We start from the raw sequence: 19,835 nt of genomic DNA, 5'->3' as shown, positions 1-19,835 counted from the left end.
GGATGTCTTGATCCTCGGTTAATACAACACCGAGATATCTATCTAGTTTAGATATTGGCCGTTGCAACCTACGTAGGGTAATGGATTGAGCATTTGCATTGTCATTTTGACTTTGCACATTGTCAATTTGATTCTGACCAAAGTCAACAGTTGCTTCTGGAGCACTTTGAATGTCAGTTTGACTTTTTTACTCGTCCTCTCGAGCTTCATCGACTTTAATTTTCCTCGTAATATTCGGTTTTGTATTTTCACGAAATTCAGAATCTTCCACGACGCTTTAAGACGCGCGCGGCTTTTTTTGCGGCAGCTTTAGATTTTGACCTAAGCATCTCTAAATCCGTCAAAATTAGGTTTAATCTTGGGATTAGGCCTAATTATTGATCGAGCTTAGTTTTAATTGGCCTTAGTTCATTTCGTATTGGGTTGAGCTAGTCTTTTATGTGTTTAAGTCTTAATCAGCAATCCATAAGTATCTTTCACATTGATCAAACACAAAGATGGTTTTATTTATCGTCATAGGACTTCCGGTCTGGGCAGGAGACCAAGAGTAGATGTCTACAACATCTAATAACCAAGATCGTTACATAACACATAAAAAACAAAGTAATCATATTTTTAAAGCGTGATTCAACGTGGGCCGAGCAAAAACAATGGGAGATAAAGAGCCCCAAGCGTGATTCCTCTACTTGGTCCACGGGCACAAGTTAAACCTCCTCTAATGCTTGGTAGTGATTGAACCTTTCTATCAACCTTCTACGGAGAGGAGAGGAGACAAACGAGCCACAAACCACCATCACCACCACCGTGCGTACACCGTGCGCTGGTGTCCGTATCGTACAGACAAAGGGGGAGGATAAGAGAGACGTGTGAGAGAGAGAGGGGTTAAGTGTTTGGTTGCTTGCTTCACAATTTATTGCTTAGGTTAATTGTGACTTATCATTCAACCCTAGGCATGGCCTCCATTTATACATCACATATATAATTAGAGTCCATGTGAAGCCCAAACTTCTAGCCCACTTCTAACTACACTAGCCCTACTCCTTACATGGCTTGTCATATCCTCATGAGGTCCATTAATGGGCTTCGTACTTGTTTAGCCCAATACCCTTGTTGTGTGACTTTGTATGATCTATTCTATTGGGCTTTGGACTATTTGATTAATCCAAAGATCATTTATCATATCTAGCAACGGATAATGACGACCCAAAAGAACGAACTTATTATCTCCATAATGATGATCCTTGATATATCTAGTAATTGCACTTATCGATAACATAATTCCTTCAGCACCTACCCCAAGCACTAGTGAGCTCTTGCTCACCCTTGCCGTGAGCAATCCAGCAGCGAGCTATCGCTCGTGCTCGTACACGAGCTATAGCTCACATCTGCTGTAAGCCAAGCTACCATCCGAGTTATAGCTCGGTGTTGCCACAACTCATTTGCCTTGAGAGCTATGTCTCTCTCGCCAGCTCCTTGTAATCAATGTTGCTAAAGGGTAACAACACTCACTTAGAACCACTCCGATTTGCATTACAAGTATTATTACTCCAACATTTACGTGTTGAACAGGTCTAAAAAAAGGTTTTGTAGAAACAAATTATAAATCAAGTGAAAATTATGTGGTACTCCAGGGTGCACCATCTGGAAAGAACATTACACATATGCTTAAAGTACACAGGCAAATAAAGAAGATTACATACATTTACAAAGAACACAAGCATAATATGTTCTTTGGATATGAACTATATGTTCTTTACATTTTAAGCTATGTTCGTTCATTTACGTATGTATATTAAATATTTCCTTTGAGTTTCAATAATACAAATTATGTTCTTTTACTTGAATAATAATTTGTTCTTCTATGCTCATGTTCGTTTATTCCTTTATGTTCTGTTGGTTATATATTTGTTTCATCATTGTACTATTTTCTTTAATCCTTTGTGTTCTTCAAATTTCTTGTTCTTATTGTTAAGCTTGTATGTGTTTTAATAATTGTAGACAACCAAATGTGTCTCTCCAAAACCAAACCCAGTGATGAATACCTTTTGCGTCGAACCATAATCGAACGAAGTGAAAGTTTGAAAAGTCTAGTGCTGCGGTAGTTTTTTATTTAAAAATCTTTCTTTCTGTTTTCGAAAACCTGCTCTATTTTATGAAATAGCTAGTCATGTTTATTTGGGTCCATGATAAGGGTCTTATAATGATGTAGTTGGATGGACTTGAAAAGACTTTTCCAACGATATATTATAAGCCCAATTCCGATGAATAATGAGGAAGCTATGGTCAAAATACTAAACTGGGCGCAAACCGGATATTACCTACGACCCAATGATCTAGAGGAGGGCCTATTATTAATTATCATTCCTAAAGCTATTAGGATTGATTATAGTCTTGTAGAATACTCTAGAAGGTTCTCTTAAATCCTAATGGAGTTAGGATTGATAATTATGTTTCAAAGAGTTTGAAATTGAATAAAATTCCTCTTTTTGAGAGTCCTAATTCTATTCAAATTTAAAGATATTCAAAGACAGTCAGATATTATTTTTGTGCCTCATAATATTTATCCAAATTTTATATGGTTGGATAGATCTTTAAATTACTTTCCAATGATATATTATAATAATAATTCCGAGCTATAACGAAAAAGATATGAAAGAGATACGAAATTTTATCTAAAACTGACACCCTTTCACTATTTCGGCCATATCTTTTTATGTTTACAAAAGATTTTAATTTGTTTCTAATTGGGATGGAAAGCAGATTTCAAGAGATTTCCAACGACATATTATATGCCTTATTTCAACTTCTAGATCAAAAGATATGATAAAAACAAAATCCGCAAAAAACTGTCTTGTACCGCCTGACGCCTGGCGCTGCAGTGCAGCGCCTGGCGACGAAGCCTGTTGTTGGCGACAAGATGAAGTTTTATTCCTTTTCGAACTCTAACTCTTTTCTATCAATTCCGGACTATTTTCTTATAAATAGGGTCCTTGGACCTCCGTTTTCAATCAATAATCATCCACAACCATCATAATTCTCTCTCTTCTCTCTTTAAGCAATATAGCTTATTCTTTCTTCTTTTAGCTTTTCTAAACTAGCCTTTTCACAAAAACACAAATTTCGCATTCACAAGATCTAGACACACCTAGCCTAGTTCGAAGTTGCTTTCGCCCTAGACGTGAAAGGTTGATAATTTCTAAGGGTTTGGTCCCAAATCCAGTCTAAACTTTTTAACTCTTTTTTTCAATTATTTAATTTAATCCTTTGATTTATTATTCTCTTGAAGTTTACTAACGCGTGTATTTTGTTATTAGAAAGAGGTACGAGGCTTCAAAGTAAGTAATTAGCTTACTCCCTATTTATTTATTATTGCAATGTAGAAATCATGCTTAGATTTGATTAATTCCTAGTATCATATTAGGATGTTTTTATTGCTTTCTAGTATCATGTTTAGGGTTGTCTTTTACTCTTTTCTAAAATCATGTTAGTATCATGTTAGGTCTAAAGCTTTGATCTTTATTGTTTAGTGACATGCTAGGGTTTGTTATTAATCTTGTTAGTATCATGTCTAGGATCTTGCTATCGTTATTATGCTTTATTATTAACATGGTTTATATTAATATTATTATAATTTGTTAATAACGTGTTGCTTGATGTATATTATTGTTATTGCTTGATCACGCTTTTTATGCATGTTTAAAGGGAATTTATACTTGAAATCACGCTTAATAAGATAATTAATAATTTGGTTTAGGCTAATATGATTTTAATTCAAGTGATCGCCAATAATAGTTTTATTTGTGCATTAATATTCAACCAACATAGATTAAACATGTTTATGTTTAACCTAATGATTGCATGTTAGTCAGAAAGCGCACATGAATACGAGTAAAATAAAGTACATGCCTATTTTATAGGGCGGGTTCTTTCTCTTTTAGATTGGATTTGTACCCTCATCCCCGAACACCAGTCATGGTTCCAGACCTTTTGGAGTTAACGATCTCATGGATCATTAAGGGGTGTAACCTTCACCCTGTGAACGGTTTACAAGAAGCTAAAACTTGTTAGCGACTCTTTTGCTCTAGCTTCCTTCCCTTTGGACACCACCATACTTAAGTGTATGATCACGGTGGGGTTCAAGTTTGGGATAATGCTTGAAATATTCCCTACAATAATGTATACGTTATTTGGATTGATCTCTTATATTTTTTGAATTTGACGACCTTAATCTTCAATATCGTTTATTAAAACTATACATTTTTTTTGTATATTAAATATCATCTAATTGTTTTTTTTTTTAAAGGATAACGAAGGTTGATGATGACGATATACTTTAAAAACCTCCTCTTGTGATGATTGATTTTCAGATTTAAAGGACATTCGTAATATCGTGCAAAAATAAGAAACGGATGAAGAATGATTTAAGATTTTATTTATTGTGGTCACAATAAAGCTGTCGTGCAAGATATTAACATGGCTTCCCCACAAAACGTATGAGGAAGCATATGCCAAAATTATATGCAATTATACTCTTAAAGTTTGGAATATCCCACGAGTAAGGTGCCTTTGGATTCCCCCCAAAAAACACCCCAATCACATTGCCAAAATATTTTATCACAATCAAATAAAACCACACATCATCAGTCAGCTCTTAAATAATCTATCTCCTCCTCCTCCTCCTACATATATTTAACAGTCTCAAACTCTCAATGATGACTTCTTCTCTTTCAATTAGGTCTTCTCTTTCTCTCTCCAATTGTCCCACCTGCTCTTCTTCCTCTTCATCTTCTCTCAATTATTTACATTTTCCTTCTCAAATACAAATACCCATTTCCAAGAAAGTTACCAAGATTAGATCTTTAAGTTCTAAAGTGCCGAAATCAGAAAGGGTAGTTAATAGATTTGGTGTTAAAGCTTGTAAAATGGCCATTAATGGTGAAGAACAAGAGGCTCCTTTGCTTGAAGAAGCTGAGACTTCTAAACCTCGTCGGATTGCTCTTTTTGTTGAGCCTTCTCCTTTTGCGTTAGTACCTATCTTTTTTGCTTATTTTTTGGGGTTTTGAATTTCAGTTGGATAATGATGAACCCCCATTTAATTTGTTGATTTTAGTGTAAAATGGAATTTTTTTTTCTTGACTTATGTATCAACATTGTTACTCTTTCATCTAAAATTTGAGATGGTGGCTAATTATATGTTCTGAATCTAAATTGTTCTCCCTTGGTCTTAATTGTTGACTAATTATATGTTGTGATTTGGGGATATGGGTAATGTAGAGCTCCATTGGTTTGCTTGTTGCTAATTAATATTACAAGTCTTTAACTGCTGTATAATTTTGACAATTTTACTTTCTTAAGATGTTTCAAACATTTGGCAGGTTTATTATTCCTGCTGAATTATGCCAAATTTGATTGATGATTAAGTTTTGTATTGATCCTTTAGACCAATACTTGTTGTTGAGTTTGTATTCATTATTTTCCCAAATTCTTTTGATCTATGATACGTGGTAATGGTTATGACTTTATTTGAAATTTGATTAGTGTAGCTAATCCATGGTAATGCATCTCTGTTGAATTGGTTATCCCTAAGTATACGCTTTTCTTAATAAATACATCACTAATCTATACCATCTATAACGACCATATCTATGGTGGTGACGGATGGTAATAGAAGTATATGGTGAGGGAAAAAAAAAAGAGATATTTGGGTTTGGAAACACTTGGACGTTGACATGGGACATTTCTTGAAAATTACATATAAATTCAATATCATTCCTTCTATGTATTATTGCCTATCAAAATATCAAATACGAAGTAGGATGGTAAATCAAACCTGGTTTCTAAGGTCTTTTATAGCCATAATTAAATTATGAGAATCAAGCAACTATGTTTTTGGTTTGGTGGAGATGCTTCTCCAACAAACAAATGTTGTTGTTGGACATGTCTTGTAGGGTGTTTATTTCTATAGACAAGTATTCAAATTATACTAATGGTTATTGTGTTGATAAAACAGAGAAATTACAATCCAGTTGCTGATTATGTTTTCAATTTTTTTTTTTTGTAGTTATGTGTCTGGATATAAAAACAGGTTTCAGAATTTCATTAAATATCTACGTGAAATGGGTGATGAGGTACAGCCTTCATACTTATATATTCTTACATTAATTGTTTTCTATTTATCTCCATTTAGGTTAATGATAAACTGGTAATTAACGACGGCCGTTAATCGGAATGGATTGTACATAAAATTTTGTTATCAATATCCATTCCTATGGCACTTTTAGTTCACTCTGTATTGTCCCTTTTTATTCAAAAATTTTCTCTACTACTGTATCCATTATCACTTAGGGGGTGGTATTGGGTGGTAATGAACATTTATGAAGAAAATACAAGTTTGGGGACAACATTACACTACTATGAACATGAGATGATACTTTTCTTTTCTAATTATGCTTATATACAGAGATGATACTTTTCTTTTCAAATTATGCTTATATTAATTCATTCCAATTACGACAATTTCAATTTGAGGTTTTTATCTCTTGCATTTATTTGTATGATGAAATATGGCATGTCCATTTTTTTTTTTCCAAGTTCCATACCTTGATTATTTTATTTAATTTTTCTTTGATCTCCTTTCTATGCTCTTAGATGCTTGGAATGAGACAAAAAGGTCAAAGAGAAAATTACAAAGGCAATTTTGAATGTGTGTCACATGTACTGGGCGTATTGGCGTAGAGAAACAGACCCTTTTTCTTCCATCTATCTTTCTTGACATCTTCTCAGGTTGTAGAAACCACTCCTTAGAGGATTATCACTTCAAAAAAGCTTTAAGTAAACAAGTTGTGACCATGAATGAGAAGGATGAGAACCTATTATAGACTGTTTGGATTCAATATTAGACTTGGACAAATGGATCATAATGCTCGTAACACAAAAACCTGAATAAGTGTCAGATTCTGTTTTAAAGATTCTCAAGATAATTCAATAAGACGAGAATATAATTATATGTTGTTGTCTACAAAAACTGCAAATTATATGTTGTTGCCTCTTTTTCATCATGTTTACTGTCTATTAAACATTTAAACCCAAACACCTCCCTTGTATAATATGTTAGTAAATACATCAAGCATCAGATTGAACAAGAAAGGAGAAATAAGGTTACATTGTCTGAAAATTCTGGAAATTCAAATATCAACAGCTATCACAGTATCACATAGGACAATGAGAAATCTGAGGTTAAAGACAATCTTAATCCACTTCCTCCATTTAATACCAAAACCATTTTACCCCGTCATTGAATGCAAGAGACTCCAACTAGCCCTATCATTTACCTTCCCTGTGTTGTGCTTAATAGTACCGATAGAGTGATCTGCTTGATTGAAAATTGTTGACCAGCTCATCAAATTTTGTGCTATTCATTTTTCTAAAATCTGCCTACTCTGCACATATGCATTTTGGTCAGGAACATCAGTAGAAGATATTTACTTGGAGAACAAAGTCTTAGAAGTTAGAATACTAGTGGCTATATGTTTGACTGATCGATCTAGATCCCAAATGTATCACACACACATGGCATACACAATGGTAACTGTTTATCTTTCCAGGTGATGGTTGTAACAACACATGAAGGAGTACCAGATGAGTTTTATGGAGCAAAGTTAATTGGCTCACGAAGGTTGGTATTGTAACTATTGTTGCTTTGAGATTAAACATAATGATTGAATCATCACTTCATTATATCTTCTTAAATAATGTGGACTGTACTGCTTTTTATAATCCTGGCATGCCTACTATGCTGTTGGTACAGGCAATTATCTGTTTCTGTAGTGGCTTATAAATAGGTGCTGAGGCACAAGGAGACATGGTTTGTTCCCATTTTTTTTCTTAGGTGGGACAATTTTGATAAGACTTGCTTTAGGCGCACTGGACCCAAAGCCGCACAACTGCTTTGTTTTCGACCAAAATTGTTACTTGTTATTAAGTGTGTTTCACTTCAATGATGCATAAGACGCAGAAAAATCCACCTTACCTTTGTGCACCTTGAGCCTTTATTATACATTGGTCTTCAACCTTTTTATTTCAACTTTATGGATCCAACAATAATAATTTCATTTGTGAAAATCCACGGGTTATGATGTAGGAACTTGGCCTTTGTTTTCTGTGGAATCTATGTCTTCATATGTAACTGAATAAAGGGCATGCAGTGTCTGTTAATCTATGCTTTACGACATCTATTTGATGCAATTAGTAAAAACTTTCTCAGTTTAGTTTCTTCATTGATTTGTTACATAATTTTGAATGGAGCAAATACCATAGCAGGGGTTGAAATAAATTTAAAGCAATCCTTGTGAATGTGTCATAATAAATTTATTTTTTGGTGCATGAGAATGTGCGGTTTCACCTGCTGTCATCTTGTCTTTTTGTTGTTCTATGTCCGCTTGACTGGTGTTTGATGTCTGTATCTCATAATATTATTCCCAAAAGGCTCTCGGCTATCTACGTCCCACTTAAGTTTAATGCTGCTTCTGTGATTTTTGCAGTTTTCCTTGCCGATGGTATCAGAAAGTTCCTCTCTCTTTGGCTCTTAGTCCCAGAATAATTTCAGAGGTTGCAGCATTTAAGCCTGATATCATACATGCATCATCTCCTGGTATCATGGTGTGTTGGGATGAAAACAAATGCTGTTAAGTTTGTGTATCAATTTAATCTCTGTGATTTAATGTATAAGCATGCTTATTAAGTTAATCTACATATTTGTAGGTATTTGGTGCACTAGCCATTGCAAAAATGTTGTGTGTGCCAATTGTGATGTCATACCATACTCACGTCCCTGTGTGAGTTACTATATTCATCTTCTTCTTCTTCTTCTTTTTTTTTTTTCTCAGCATGGAAGTACCTTAATGTTGGGAGTTCTTATAGAACCAAAATTTTAACTCTTGCATATCTACAGATATATTCCAAGGTACACTTTCAGTTGGCTAGTGAAACCCATGTGGCTCGTCATTAGTAAGTGTTTCTTAGATATCTGAAATTGATTGCTATGAATTATCAATTTTGTGTATCTAAAATAAGCTCTAATAACCTCTTTTTTCCAGAGTTTCTGCACCGAGCAGCTGACCTCACTCTGGTACCTTCAGCAGCCATTGCAAAGGATCTATTGGCAGCAAAGGTAACAGCAGGTAATTAGTCTTCAACGTTCTGAACTTAATCTACTAAGTTATTATCCTTAGAATTGCCTTTTATTCTGGTGAGAATATAGGCCAAGTTTCTTATGTTTCCACATAATTAATATTTCTAATTTTTTTTTTTTTTTTTTTTTTTTTTTTTTGTTAATGTGTTAACACAACAGAAAATAGGATTCGTCTATGGAATAAAGGAGTAGATTCTGAAAGCTTCCACCCTCGCTTCCGTTCATCCGAGATGAGATGGAGACTTAGGTAAAGTGAAGATATTTCATAATTCATCATAGGGTACTATGTTACATGTAAGATTTTTCCTAACTATTATATTTGATATTCTTACTGCTGTATCAGTAATGGAGAGCCTGACAAACCACTCATAGTGCACGTTGGTCGCTTAGGCGTTGAAAAGAGTTTGGATTTTCTTAAAAGGTATTTCTTGCTACAGGAAAGTGGTTATATAATGACAGAAAATTTGTGAGTAGATATTAGGATTCATAGACTTTATAAAATTTTCCCTTCTGTATAATGAAGTGCTGCTTTTCTCTTAGCAAATTTTTATTATTTGGAATAGTATCTTAGCTAGGTTGTTTTGACTAGCCATGTTAATTCACTTACTTTTGTCGTGGATAATGTGTAACTTATTCGAGTGTCTGTTTGCATGTCTTACACCTCTTTGAGCATGGGTAACTAAGTGGAGGCTTTGAAAATTTCTGTTAAAAGGAAGCAAAATTTTGTGCATCTTGAGACATGTGCATCTTTTGAGCGTAATCTGCATATTTTCAACGTTAAGTTGCAGATCCAGTTCCAGTGAGAACGAAATCTACAATGACAACTGAGAACCAATTTCGCCCCTTAAAAGTAAAGCAAATAATCGTTAAACACAAATTCTTAAATGTGGCTGGCCACACGGAAGGGGTTATTTCGTTAGTGTTATAGGGGTTACTTGTTCACTGTTATAGGGGTTACTTCGTGAGTTTTAATCGGGGTTACTCCATTAGTGTTACAGGGGTTACTCGGTTAGTATTACAGGGGTTACTCGGTTAGTGTTATAGGGGGGTTACTTTGTTTTCTTACAAGCGGTCACACGGTGCGGCTAGCTGCACACAAGACAAGCTGATCATTAAACTAATTTGTATTAATTTTCAAGTAGTGTATATATTTTTTGCAACCTTTTGTGCTTGATATCATTGAAGAAAATTCAAAACCTTAGGTCACATCATGTGTTATGTTGAATCCCACCACCTTTTGCTTTCAACTGATCACTTTCAGTTTGACGAATAATATATGGTCGGTATTTTCTATTGAAAGTTGGGAATTATTTAGGCCAACCCCAAAAAAGAAAAATTTTGAAGTATTTGATGTTGGAGTTTGTTTGCTGTTATATTCTGGTCTCTGGATATTTTACTACTTTAGTTGGAGACTCTGAGTCTTCCACAATTTTACTCTGAGTATTGCTTTGTTCCCAGTAGTAGTGTAGAACTCACTGGCTATTTCTGAATAACTGAACATAGGGGTTAACTATTCACTTTTTTTGGCACTAGTCATGGGAGAACATTCTATTGTAATCATGAGGTTTGCTGTAGTAATTTAATTTGTCTTTCTCTGAGATTTTAACGTCTCAATACTTGAGAAGAGCTGAAATTGCAAATTTGGAGTTGTGAACTGTAAAAGTTTTGTCTTAGAGGAGATTTGATTCTAATATTTCTGTTTCCTATTGCACCATATATATCTTGTATTCTTAATTTGTTAGACCTAAATATCTGACTTGTGTAATTGAGCAGGGTAATGGATGAACTTCCAGAAGCAAGGATTGCTTTTATTGGCGATGGTCCTTATAGGTAAGTCTCATCGAGATCTTCTTTGTGCCTTTTAGTAGATAAGGTCATGCATTAGTTCAATATAGCAAAAGCTGCTAGGTTTTGGAAGGATATATGTAGAAAGATCTCCAGGTGCACCCTTTCCTATCACCCCCCCCCCCCCAGCGGGTCCATGTGCTCAAGCCAGATGCTTTAGGATGACCACGCAACCAACAATAAATGACTTGTGTGATTATATAATTGATACTTTATGCTTCATTATGTTGAAGCATATCCATATCTGATGTAATTTGAACTGCAATGCCACTGTGGTGAGCCATGCTTTCTGGTTTAGTCATTTCCTTAACAGACAGTAAAAGGCACTTTTGTAGTTAGCTGATATGTCTGTTTTATCGCTGTTCAAAAAAAAAAAAAAAAAAGAAATGTCTGTTTTATCAACTGTAATGATGTTAATAATTTTCTTTCAGGGAGGAGCTGGAAAAGATGTTTGCTGGTATGCCTGCTGTATTCACTGGAATGTTGCAGGGTGAAGAACTCTCTCAAGCATACGCCAGTGGTGATGTTTTTGTGATGCCCTCAGAATCCGAGACTCTTGGTCTTGTTGTATTGGAGGCCATGTCATCTGGAATTCCTGTCGTGGGTGCTCGTGCAGGAGGGATCCCTGACATAATACCTGAAGATCAAGAGGGTAAAACTGGTTTTCTCTTTAGTCCTGGGGACCTTGATGATTGCCTTAGTAAACTGAAGCCTCTATTGCATGATCGAGAACTGCGAGAGACCATTGGGAAAGCTGCTCGTGAAGAAATGGAAAAGTATGATTGGAGGGCTGCCACTAAAACGATACGCAATGAGCAATATAATGCAGCAATCTGGTTCTGGCGTAAAAAGAAGGTACATCTGATGAGACCTGTCCAGTTGCTGCTTAACTTCTTCGTAAAATCACCACAAGTAAGCTACAGATGACGTAGATAATTACCATTCACGGTGTGCAGTATGATGTTTATAAGGGTTGTTTCACTGTTTGATGGTCTTGAAATGAAGACCTTACATTCGGATATTTTATTTGTGATTTGATAGCCTTTTTGTTGTATATTATGGGCCTACCTTGTTGTGTCTAAAGGCATTCCTTTATATATTGATTTGGATGTTAGCTTAGAGGATTTATTATTGGTACGAAGTAACTATTTTCATGTAATGACCCAAAAAAAAAAAACTTCGGATTATTGTTAGTTATTCAGGTTCCATTTCTAAATAATTGACAATTTTTACTTCTTTTTGTTATAATATAAGAAGAAATACGAGAGAGATTGAGAGAAAATAAATCTGTGTATTTCATTCCATATGATAAGGTATATATATACATACAATATAGTTAGGGCTTGATTGGATAAGAATATAAACCCTATCTAGGTTGTTCCGGATTGATACAAAGGAGGATAATAGTCATCCACACGATATTTCATAACACTCCCCCTTGGATGTCCATTATCGAAGACTGTGCCTCGTTAAAACCTTATTAGGAAAAACCCTGTGGGATAAAAACCTAATGAAGGAAAAAGAGTACAACATTCTTCGTAATACACTCGATATACTGCCTCATTAAAAACCTTACTAGGAAAACCCAATGTGGGACAAAACCATGGTCAAGGGAAAAAGAGTGCAGCGCGTATTTTCTCCCCCTGATGAATACATAACTTGAGATCTTCTAGTGCCGCAATAATGTATCCAATATGTTTGCATATCTTCTCATATGTAGTAAGTAAAATATCATTAGTTGATCTTCAATTCTCTTAAGCTGAAGTTGCATCTTCAATTCTTCAAGTCTTCTCGTGAACATGTGAAGTGTCTTCATTTCACCATACATGTGTTTATCTCTAATATCATTATTTCAAATCTCGATCTGTTTAGTATTTGATTTAAAAATTAAACTAACACGATTATGACTTCTTCTGGAAGTCGTTAATGATAGAAATAGATGATCATTATTTGATCAAACTTCATTAATAATAATTTGATGACAAAACTTGATATCATTAATGCCATTCTTCAATTTCATATGAATTAATATAACACACGTAATTATATACATTTATCATGGTTCTTCTAGACCATAATAAAATAGTTTCACACATAAGTATCTCGTTGATATTCTTTAGAATATTCGTAATTGACATGATAGTTCTTTTGCAAATACAATTAGTAATTCTCACTAACTTTCATATGCTCAATCTTCAGGTTGAGATGTCAGAAGTCACATTGACTTATCAAGAGTTTGATAATAATTGAATTGCAATATTCAAGATATAAACTTTGCAGGGCTGAATATTTAAATACGTCGTACATAAGTTCTTCAGGAACTCTTCTTACATGATTCATAACATGCTATTCAATCGACGCCATCAATATTTTCATCACAAGTATAAGCCCATTGGAACATAAGTATTTCTTTCTAATATTCCATCAGAGTTGTAAATATGTCTTACTATACTTTGAATGAACATTGACATACACCACAATTATTATATAGAAATTAATTAAAGCATGCAATATGAGATATAAAAATATGATAACATAATTAACAAATTATACAATGAGTAATGCATTTACAACTTCGAACATATGTAATGAATAATCCAATAACCTAAGACTCACACATGCATATGAATATGAATAAGACTCGAAATAATGCAAGACACTGTACAGTGTGGATTTTAAAAATCCATATTTCTTTGGACTTCTGGTCCATGATAAACTTTTATTATTATCATTATGTCGACATTAAAATGGACATATATTCTAGATTCCTTATTCACTAGTCCATTATATCATGCACATGCATTATTTATCGGTTCCATCATATACCGGTATCATCATATTATTCCTCAAGGCACAATTTTAATTTGCATGCTATTTTGACAATGATATCTGAATACATTTTTCATTGGTACCATCATAATTTTTCTTACATCATAGGCCATTTATTATAATAATTCAGATATCTATACCACTTTTAGGGTATTTCATTCACTATGGTATTTATATACTATTACACTATTAGTGTTAACTGCACTATCTTGCCAAATATCATATCTATCAAACATATCTTTATTTTGGAACTGATCATATACAACCTACACTTCAGGTGTAGTGATTCAAGTACAATTGGCAAGATTTTATCTCAATGTATACACATAATATGACCAAAATGTATCTTCAACGCTATGCAACATGAGTTATAATTGAATACAAATCAAATCATAAATGTGCAACATATCTTGATAACATATGGACGAAAGTTGGCTAGAAAACATTTCAAATTACCATTATTTATATAGGGATCATCAGTTTAATTAATTTTTGCCAACTTACTCCAATTCTCCCCCTAAGTTGGTAAAATATCTCATATATAGGGGCATCACAGTTCTTCACCAACTTAGTATACAAATTTACAATAAAATTCATTTCATTGGAGGATCATAATCAACGAAATTTATCTCTCAGAATAATTATATTAAAACAAGCTTTTATATCTTCTAGAGAGCAATTTAAAATTATTTCTTCATTAACTATACATTGCATAATACATATGTATTTATTATTAAATCTTTCACAATTTGTTCTCTTCAGGAGATCAATAATTCAATATCAATGGGAGACATATGTTGTGCAGTTGAATTTCCTTCTTTTCTATTTCTTATGTGCTGACATGCATACAATAGCCCCAATCAAGAGAATTGTTATACAGATATAAACTTTCTTGTAATTTCACTAGGTGATGATCTTCGGGATCACTAGAAACATTGATAGTATGATACTAGTTACTTAAAATTATCACATATAACTTGTACGTGGTGAGCTTCTGGTCACCTAATATTTGTCAACATATAAATAATTCTAGTGAACTTCTGGCCACCAATTACTTAGAAAAACTAATGTATTATCTCTTGAACTTTTCTTTTAACACAAATTGTTAAAAAATCACAATTCAAATATAGCTCAATCTCAATGTTATGTCTTGCTATTTAATTTATTTCATGTATTTAACATTGAGAGAGCGTCAGCACATTATCAAATGAAACTTCAGGTTTCCATAACGGGTAATTATTCAACTTGATGGCCTAATTTAATTATCACATCCAATCACTTCTCTAAATTAAACTATGGTAAGTTTTCCAACACTAGTGATCACTTTATTATTAATCTTACGTTATGCATGGCCATGAATTTGATGTGATATTTGAACATCAACATGTGTTTCTTTATACAATTGGCAAGACAATCAACAAATATTTTATCCAATAATTTACTCATACTCTGCTGGATCGGAGTTTTGACTATTATCTTGATACATTTAATCTTGTTGAATATTTCATACTCTTCTAGAGTCTTTTATATAATCATGAAACATATAAATTTTACTAAAAGTGATTTCTTTTAGAAATGTAATGGGATTTATCATTTCCTCAAATTTGTCATTATCAAAAGTTGCTCCATTCCTTTTCCGATGGTTGTTATATTTTAACTCTATTGGACTACAACGCTTCAGACGTGCTTTAGGTTCATTGGTAACCGATGTTATCCTTCTAGGACAATAATTTTTTTTTATTAGAGCATTTATAATTAGTATATGATCAATGACATTTATATCCATCTTCAAGATGATATCATTTCAAAATATATGATTATCATCATGTGGTCACCTCTATTAATGTATGTACAAAACTGACCATCAACATATTTCATTATTCATGTGCAAGGATTACATAAAAACAATGTAATAAACGCTATCTCCCCCTAATCCTTGCATATGGGGGTATAAAAATAGTCCAACAATCTTTAAATTCATTCTCCTTTTAAGCCATAAATTTTTTTTAACAATGCATGTATCAAACAAAGCAACCAATTATAAGAATCGTTATATTGAAAATTCTCAAAAGTGTGTCATGCTCAATTTCATAAAATTCATAAAATTATTTCTTACTCAACTGAATATTATGTACTCATGCATGTTTACATTTCTTATGAACTTTTCCATTATATATGATCAATAAAATATCATGCAAATTAAATTATTTTTCACTTCTGGGAGTGAGTTAATCTAGTATCACTTATTCTCACCCAAAGTTTGGTATCTAGATTACTATTCAAAATCTTTTGTACATAAATTCATTCTTATACTTTAGAAACTATTAGAAAGTTCTAAGTCAAATAAGTACCTTCATATTTCTTCAATTATTATCATTATGACCCTTCATAGATTTAAGGATGGGAATTTCAAATTCATATATATGAGTATTTCATGTTCAATCTACACATCATCATTCATATAATTCAACTTAATGTAGGCATAGAGTATCATATATATAATCGAATTCTATCGCACATTAATCAACATCTCAACATTGATCCTAAATAATTGAGAATAATGTGGGATTAACTAAAAATATGGGTTGATCCTAAATGGGTGATTCAGAATATATACACCAAACTTGGCACTCAATTACTTTTCTACACGAAATTTCATATATAAACTAACATTATTTTGTTGTACATTTCATTATTAACATGATAACCCAATGCAAATTATGCTAAGGCCGATTGATACGAGGAAAGGTTAAGATTAGTCAAAGCTGCTATATAACTTCACACCCATACAACATAATGGAATGTAATCAAGATTGTTGTAAGTTAATATCAATTATTCTCATAGAGTTTGTTCTATCCTTATCCATTGATGTGTAAATATCATGGATTTATAGTCATACATCATAAAGATACGCATATTACTAGCATTAGACTATTAGGTATCATGCCAATTTCATCCCTCAATCAAACCAATAAAGATCGATTATTAGTAATATAAGTTGTAGATGAACATATATAGTATAAGAGTAGAGAAGACTCGAATTATTCTAAGACTAAGTATGTGGCCTTAAATAGGCTTACAAGAGTGTTATGAATGTATTATACTTTTGGGATCTTAGTTCTAAGAATGTGCAGTACTTGGTTGATGCAAATAATTAATGGGGTGATAGTATGCAATATTTCGATTGTAATTATGCCTTCTCAAATCAATTTTCTTTGTATAAATTAATTATTCTTGATGTAATTGCTTTTATGGCATTAGCCTTTTAATATAATTATCTTTTTCGTTGCGTATAAGGAAAATAACGAATTGTAAAGATAATATACAAAGTCAGTGCTACATATTAGAGGTAAATACAAGCTATATTTATCTATTCCTAACTACTATCCAACAAACCAAGAAAATAGAAAGTCTAACCACTTTGACTGGTTAAGAAATTAACTTTATGTTTGTCATCGTAAAAATAAACAATTGGTCAATATTAAGGATGCAAATTAGAATTGATTTCCTAGTCATTATATTTGGGCTTGGGGTTGAACTAACATGTAGGAGTATTGCCTGATTGCCTCACACAAAAAGAAGCCTTTTACTTAATCTTAACAATATAATTCTATAATATTGTTGCATAACAAATTAAATATATAGTTGACTTTATTTGTTCTTATCTCTAGTAAACAAGAGGCTAACTTTATTATTATGTATAAAGTTATCAAATTACGTTTTTGAAGTATAAAAAAAAAAACAGAATCATTAAATTTTTGTACAGTAATATCAACCATAATCTAATAAAGCTTATATAATGATTTATTATAAAAGAGTATCAATGATAACCATTAATCATTAACAATCGTATACTAAATTCCTTAATTAATAGAGGTTAAATCAAAATATATGAGAATTAACTACTCTAGTCACATATAATTAATTAATCTCAATATGTTGAGAATAAGGATCAATTAATACAGTAGAAATATTCAAGCATAATAATCATGAAATTATATGTACAACAAGCTATTTAATCAATTCAATAAAACAAAAGATTATGCATCAGTCATGGTTTGTCGGTAGCAAATTGGCATATCAAGTTATCAACAAAATTAAAGACTTACATGGTTATACCCCTATATTAATTCTCGGTGAGGATTGATATTTAACCCCGATGACAATCGATTATCTTATTTCTTCACTTTATCAAGCAGTAGCAATTAATCACGTCTCCAAAGATTGATCTTGTAAATTTTTGCGATTGGTTAGAGAATGGTGCTGATAACGTGTTATAAAATAATAAGAAATATGAGAGAGATTGAGAGAAAATAAATCTGTGCATTTCATTCCATATGATAAGGTATATATATACATACAACATAGTTAGGGCTTGATTGGATAAGAATATAAACCCTATCTAGATTGTTCCGGAATGATACAAAGGAGGATAATGGTCATCCACACGATATTTCATAACACTTTTTTATTTTTTTATTTTTTTTTATATTTTTTTTATTGGATAGAGTATGGTAAACAATAATCCTCTTATCATAGGAAGAATTATTAAGATCTAGAAGTCTCTCTTTCACAAGAAAGACTAATAAATTAGAAGAAAAAGGAAAAGCACAAACTATAGTGATATTTTTTATTTTTTTAAAAAAGGCTTCTCAAGTAAGCTAAATACAAGGCTTCCTGAAGAAGCTCACCTCTTTATCTAAACCACCAAAATTGACCGCTGCCGATCGAGGCAACCACAACCAAGTTCGGCGGCAAGGTGAGAACCAAGCTTCAAGGTACTAGAAGTAGATGCATGTAATAAGTGGCAAGTGTTGGGCCTGACTTAAAATTGGACAAATCGAGGGCGGCGAACATCAAGATGTGTCGGCATGACGGAAACACCGTGGTGATGATGAGAAAAGCAGCACGATTATTAAATTTCATAAATTTAATGCAAAAGATCTAAAGAAAACTTTTGGCTAAACCCTTTTAAGGGAAAAGGAGAAAGAACAAGGAGAGGCGAGGTAGGGAAGAGACCATCAGCTGATAGCAACTCAAGCTTAGACCTGATTTTGCTAAGCAAAATGGAGGACTGAATCAATTAACCCAGGAAGCTAGCCAGAAGGAAAGCAGGGCAACTCGTTGGAATTAATTATATGAACAACAATAGAGAGAATGATAGAGATAGAATGCAGAGAATAGGGGATTTTCATTCATAAAAGCATACTTAGTTCATTACAAGGATTGGCTTAAATAGCCTTGAAAATAGCTGCTGACTAGCTCAGCTTACTAGAGACAAAATAGCATAACCGGTTACAAAATAACAACTAGCTAAAAGACAAATTACAACTTTTCATCCTTAGCTAATATTCTCTGTATTATTCTTCCCCTCTCTTTCTGTGAAGCTTCCTCCTCCAGCTGTCATTCTTCCATTCTCAGCTGTCACTTCATCCTCTCTTGTACTACTTCCTTCCAGCTCAGCTTCCATGCTGGCAATTGTATCAATACCTCCCCCATTAAGAGATCCTTGACCCCAAGGATCAAAATTTGGATAGAGCTCTTCCATTTTCTCAGCATCTTCCCTTGTTGCTTCCTCTGCAGGTAGTTGATCCCATTGCACAAGCCATTGCACTACAGCATGGTTTCTTTTCTTCACACTTCTCTTGTTAAGGACAACTATAGGGGTTCTAGTTTCAGGTTGCTCTAGTGGGTAGGGAGGGATTAGGTTAGAGTCAGAGTCACTTGGAACAGGGCCTTGGTGTTTTTTGAGTAAGGATACATGAAAGGTAGGGTGTATTTTTGAGGTAGCTGGTAACTTTAGGGTGTAAGCAACCTTCCCTATTTTTCTGAGTATCATGTGAGGACCATAATACCTAGGTGAGAGCTTCTCATTTCCTCTAGCCTGAACTGAAGTTTGCCTGTAAGGTTGCAATTTCAGATATACCCAATCTCCAACTTCAAAGGATCTTTCTGTCCTATGCCTATCAG

The 19,835-nt window shown here is 33.3% G+C and overlaps 1 protein-coding gene across 1 annotated transcript; it reads left to right on the top strand.

Moving 5' to 3' along the window:
* The first annotated feature begins 4,565 nt into the window (after positions 1-4,565).
* Positions 4,566-12,267, top strand: LOC145597331 (sulfoquinovosyl transferase SQD2-like). Its single transcript, XM_081653465.1, has 11 exons — positions 4,566-5,023; positions 6,062-6,128; positions 7,605-7,675; positions 8,541-8,658; positions 8,761-8,834; positions 8,951-9,006; positions 9,096-9,179; positions 9,350-9,437; positions 9,534-9,611; positions 10,964-11,020; positions 11,467-12,267. Exons 1-11 carry the CDS (start codon positions 4,710-4,712, stop codon positions 11,960-11,962), a joined length of 1,503 nt encoding a protein of 500 aa, XP_081509591.1. The 5' UTR covers positions 4,566-4,709; the 3' UTR covers positions 11,963-12,267.
* Positions 12,268-19,835: the final 7,568 nt, after the last annotated feature.

Source organism: Chenopodium album, chromosome 20 (genome assembly GCF_948465745.1).
Source record: "Chenopodium album chromosome 20, dcCheAlbu1.1, whole genome shotgun sequence".
In the NCBI taxonomy this organism is placed as follows: domain Eukaryota; kingdom Viridiplantae; phylum Streptophyta; class Magnoliopsida; order Caryophyllales; family Amaranthaceae; genus Chenopodium; species Chenopodium album.
The sequence above is the reverse complement of the archived record's forward strand: the minus strand, read 5'-3'. Positions and strand labels throughout refer to the sequence as shown.

What these genes read in the sequence shown, in the direction of transcription:
- LOC145597331 (XM_081653465.1), top strand. Translation starts at nt 4,710, where the DNA reads ATGATGACTTCTTCTCTTTCAATTAGGTCTTCTCTTTCTCTCTCCAAT. An exon ending in CATCATCTCCTGGTATCATG is followed by an intron (nt 8,659 to 8,760) that starts GTGTGTTGGGAT and finishes ACATATTTGTAG; the next exon opens with GTATTTGGTGCACTAGCCAT. An exon ending in TACCATACTCACGTCCCTGT is followed by an intron (nt 8,835 to 8,950) that starts GTGAGTTACTAT and finishes GCATATCTACAG; the next exon opens with ATATATTCCAAGGTACACTT.